General features: G+C 49.6%; 1 protein-coding gene across 1 annotated transcript; it reads left to right on the forward strand.

Moving 5' to 3' along the window:
• Positions 1-445: 445 nt before the first annotated feature.
• LOC123111322 (basic leucine zipper 19) lies at positions 446-3,073 on the forward strand. Its single transcript, XM_044532087.1, has 4 exons — positions 446-882; positions 1,796-1,886; positions 2,287-2,413; positions 2,678-3,073. The coding sequence occupies exons 1-4, from the start codon at positions 536-538 to the stop codon at positions 2,830-2,832; spliced, it is 720 nt and encodes a 239-aa protein (XP_044388022.1). The 5' UTR covers positions 446-535; the 3' UTR covers positions 2,833-3,073.
• Positions 3,074-5,043: the final 1,970 nt, after the last annotated feature.

Here is a 5,043-nt window from a genome sequence, read left to right on the forward strand (position 1 = left end):
GGATCTCAAAATAATATGCATATAGTATATATATATAACTCTCCAATCTACAATAGCACTGTAGGAGGACAGCAGCACTCTCTCACTTAGCTGTTGCTAGCTATCTCCTTTCCGCCCATCATGTGACCTCCATGCTTGTTCCTACCTAGCTGCCACCTTTTCTCCTTTTAAAAATTGGGACCTCTCACTAAGCAAGTACTAGCACTAACTAACTACCATATCTCTTGCTGTCATGTAGAGTACGTACTACTACTAGCACTAACTAACCACCATATCTCCAGCATCTTATTGATGCCTAGTCCTAAACACATGCATGTTGCCACGAATAATGGCCATAAAATCAACACCTTCATCCCATCTACACTAATGCAACATGCCCCCACCCTGCATCTGCATGTGATGTGCACCTACACACATACCTTGCATGTGATGTGCACCGAGAAACAAAATATATACACCTCCACCTACACTTGCAGCCCACACACATACGGAGTAGTACACAGGAAGAACCCGGCGGTGCTAGATAGCTCAAGAAATGGCGCAGCTGCCGCCGAGAGCGCCGAGCGCGGGGGAGCAGGACTGGCCGGTGGCAGGCGAGTTCCTCGGGTTCGCTGCGGCGCGACGGGGCGTGCACCGGCGCTCGGCCAGCGATCCGGCGGCTTTCCTGGAGGCCGTGCCAATGGACCACATCCTCAGCGGCGGCGGCGGCGACGACGAGTTCGACAGGCTCGACGACGAGCAGCTCATGTCCATGTTCTCCAATGTCGACGGCGGGTGCGACAGGCCGGGCTTCATGGACACGGGAGAGGCGGAGGAGGGGGCGGCCAGCGCGGGCGCAATGACCGCCGCGGACGGCTTCGGTGACCCTAAGCGGGTTAAAAGGTCTGTTACATTTGCTACTTAGCAAATCTAATTTTTCTTTTTAGCGGAGTAAAGTTAATTTTTTTTATGGGTTCATGTGGTATAGTGCCAGAGTAAACGGTAGAAACACAATTACGTTTATTTTAAACATATAAAGCTCGATTTGGTTGGCGATCCTACGGCAACTGTACATTCGTTTACTGTATCTCTAGAGCCAATAATTACCGGCAGTGAATCAGTATTTTTGGTTTTACCCCAGTGAAAAAAAAAATACAATTTGAGTGTTCATAAATCAAGACTAGCTGTTCAAATTAACAACTCTGCAAGAAGTTGCCAGTTTAAAAGCCATTTTAAACTGGAAATTTTGATTCGACTCTGCCTCCTGGTCCTGGGTCGCTCTCGGCGGCTCCGGAGGCTCCCCGTCGCCACCTCCTAACCGCCACGTCCTACCTTCGCTGTCGCCGGAGGAGGTCACCGGGCTAAGCTTTGCGACACGGAGCGGAGGACGGCGGCGAGGTCATGCCCTCTCGCGCGCGAGATCCCCTCCCTTCGAGATCCGCTTCTTCGGCTGCTGCCCCAACCCCTGCCGGTCCTCTGGCCGTCTGGCGCATGCTGCGGCCTGGCCATGCTCTGTTTAGGTGGCTGCTCCTCCCGACGGCTCGGCTCGGCCCAGCTTTCCCTCTTCTTGCGTGCGCTAAGCTGGCCTGCGGAGCACGGAGGCTTCTAGGAGTACATTTCAAGCTTGGATCTCAAAATTCAGAAAATAATTGTTCTTGTTCAGGCGTAAATATTACTCAAATGTGCATGCTTCGTTGTAAAACAATTACCGAAATGGGCTTTCCCATCATACATTCATACTGTATCCCTTGGTAAGCTGAATACACCAAACTCTGCGAATCTAGTAGTAACAAATTAGTTGGCAATTTTGTTTCAGGATATTGGCGAACAGGCAGTCAGCGCAGAGGTCAAGAGTTCGGAAGTTGCAGTACATCTCAGAGCTTGAACGCAGCGTCACCGGTCTCCAGGTATTCACTCTACTTCTCTCGTAAACGGACCTCAACGAAGAACTACAGAAAGATATCAGAAGAACCAAGAAACTAGTCTTGCGCATACTGAATACTTCGACAATTTCTGTCTTGCATTCCCAACAAATAGTCCCTAATTTTGTGTGTGTGAAGAAATAAGTGTCCACGACTTATGCATACACCTAGCACACTCAGAACATTTTCAATGTCCGTTTTCTTTTCAGTGTTGTTTGCTATTTATTTTTTCAAAATTACTGTTCATTTGGGAGTGGATGAGCTCAGTCTCCAAGAGCAATTACCAAGTTTTTCACTATTACTCGAGATAGTTCAGAGACAACAAAACGAGAATTTTAACCATTGATGAAATCCCAAAATTTGATTGGTTGTTTACTTGGTTCAGATGGAGGTGTCAGCACTCTCTCCCCGCGTGGCCTTTCTAGATCATCAGCGGTCATTACTGACCGTCGGCAACAGCCATCTCAGGCAAAGAATTGCCGCCCTTGCACAAGACAAGATCTTCAAAGATGGTACCGAACCTTCCTGCCCCGTTTAGCTAACTTATATTATCCGTTTCTCTGTGATAAATATGGGCTCCAGTGCCATCTTTTTTGTCAGGCACCAACCAGCACACCAAAAGACTGTTAATTTGAACAAAATGCAAATAATGTTTTGATGCAAACAGATTTACTGAATGAAAATAAACATTCTGCAAAACAATTTTTTTGATTGACTCCTAGTTAAGCAAAGCCATCCGGTGTCTTGTTTAAACTCATCCCAAAGTTACAATGCAGCTCATCAAGAGGCACTCAAAGAGGAGATTGAGCGACTACGGCAGCTGTTCCACCACCAGAAGATCAAGGCCACAGGCGGCACAGACATGGCCACGGCCGCCTCAATGCAGGCCAAGCAAGAGCTCCTTATGTGTGAGGGAGCCGCGATGCGATAGCACAACATGGCGCAACCAGCCTTTTTGTGGTGACTTTTTCCTTTCACTCTTGTCGATTCATCGTGTGGAAACACACCAATGTTACTAGATTATTTGTGCAGTTTGACATGTTCTTTATTTTTGTTTTTTGTGATGTTTACTCATCCCTACCGATAATTGTGTTGGGATGGAAAATTGTCGTAGATATATTGTTTGGACCATCCTTACATTTGTGTTGGTAAAGATATTTTTATTACATTTATTCGGTCTTCGGTTTGTGGGAAACAGATTTTTTCTCTCTATAAAGGACGCTTTTATTGACTATAAAAGTCGCATCAAGATTGCAATCGGAATGAACACACATCCAACCTATGCATAATTATGATGACACAACCAACACAGAAAGAAAGAAAGAAAGAAAACATAAAAAAATGTCAAAGTGAACTACATCATGTAAACCATCAACATCAACCACCACCGATGACAACACTCACAATATGGGAAAATTGCTTCAACAATGACGCCTCCAAGAAGGCAACGATGTGCGAGCCTCATCATCGTCAAATCCACCCACGGAGGCTAGATCTTGGTTTTCAGTTTTCACTCCGAAGAGAACATCCAAACAACTTGAGACAAATGCCTCCACAACGGGATGATGTGGGACACCCCCATTGCCTCGTTCAACTAGTTCAGATCAGTCCTAAAGTTTTCATTCTAGAGCTTGGCACTAATGGTGCAGATTTCCGTTAGTACCCTGGATTGGGTGCCTGTCAGTGCAACAAACCTTTATGTATGTTGCCCAGACTGTACACAGGCGCAATAACAAGGGTACAACAGCAATAAGCTCCCAAGACAAGGCCAAGCCAGAGAGATAGCTCTTTGAGGGATCAAAGGGCGGATCAAGAAGACCAAGACAAGCTAAGGGAACAAGACATCACTAAGGAAAGACCTCCCTTACCGGGCAGGGGAGCCTGATCAGGTCGAGGCCTCACCAAGGGCAAGTCCCAAGTTTCCCCCGACAGGCTTGCTGGGACCGCCAAGGGCGAGTCTCCACGCAAAGACTCCACCGCTCCACCGCACAGCGATGCAAGTTACTATCAGTGTGGCGTCGAGCCCCCAAGTGATTAAGTGGCTGTCATTTGGCACGTGGCAGCCATTTGGAAGGAAGATTCCTCCTATATGACACCCGTCCAGAGGCGTGTCACGCAGACAGGTAGAAGATGGTTAAGCGGCGCGGCAGGCTTGCCGGGCTGCGCCCACAGCACGACACCTAGCAGTGCATTTGATGCACTTTGTCCTAACTACCAGAGTTAGGTATGATAGCACTATTGGCTATCTAATCAGTAGATAATGACTGATTTGCCACTGTGGTAGCCCCGTATCCTATAAAAGGAGGGCCATGGCAACCTAAAAAAGGATTCAGACCCTTGTACACTCACACGCGCATAGCTGCTCTCCCCGAGGCGACCTTGCCGGGCTTGAGCGTCGCGTGTCCGTCGTGGTTCTCCCTTCAATCCACCAAAGCAGGAGTAGGGTTTTACGCTTCTCAGTGGCCCGAACCTGGGTAAAAACCACAAGTGTCACCCCTGTCGTGTTGTTCCATGGCTTCCACTCTTTGTGCAACATGCCCTTCCCCCTTGCCGAACCACAAGGGGTTGTTGGCCCCATAGGTGATCGTGTTCCAACACCTTTGGCGCGCCAGGTAGGGGGAAGTGCTTGCGCGAACCCGAGTAAGCAGCGCGTCAATCTTCATCATCACCTTCTTCGTCATTAGCTTCATCGTCCATGGCACCCAAGGAAAAGTCCGGCGCAACAGCCCACCCTTCCACCTCAAAGGCCCCCTCGCATGCAGCCACTGATACTATGCGTATGGCGGCGGCGGGGGGGGGACACGGGTGCCGCAGGGGACGTGACCGACGCAGTCGTCATTCCTCCCGTGGCCGAAGCGGGAGTGGAAGACACCGGGAGAGGGCGGCATCAACAGCATCTCGACGGCCGTGTTCCACAAGGTGCTGGTGGGGAGAATGTTCAGTCTCCGCCTTCCCACCACGCTGGAGGGCGCAGCCGCAGCGACAACGCCCGCTGTGGTGCGAGTTGCGACCCCCTCCTGTCCCTGTTATGGGCGCAGCTACGGGGCGCGTGCCTTACCCAGGGCAAGGTAACCAAGACGAAGCTCCAAACGGGGTTGTCAACCCCCAGGTGCATCCTTCTCACCATCGTACCGCCATGGCG

Source organism: Triticum aestivum, chromosome 5B (genome assembly GCF_018294505.1).
Source record: "Triticum aestivum cultivar Chinese Spring chromosome 5B, IWGSC CS RefSeq v2.1, whole genome shotgun sequence".
NCBI lineage: Eukaryota > Viridiplantae > Streptophyta > Magnoliopsida > Poales > Poaceae > Triticum > Triticum aestivum.

Coding starts and splice junctions, on each gene's coding strand:
- LOC123111322 (XM_044532087.1), top strand. CDS start 536: ATGGCGCAGCTGCCGCCGAGAGCGCCGAGCGCGGGGGAGCAGGACTGG. Junction 1,887..2,286: donor GCAGCGTCACCGGTCTCCAG/GTATTCACTCTA, acceptor TACTTGGTTCAG/ATGGAGGTGTCAGCACTCTC. Junction 2,414..2,677: donor AGACAAGATCTTCAAAGATG/GTACCGAACCTT, acceptor GTTACAATGCAG/CTCATCAAGAGGCACTCAAA.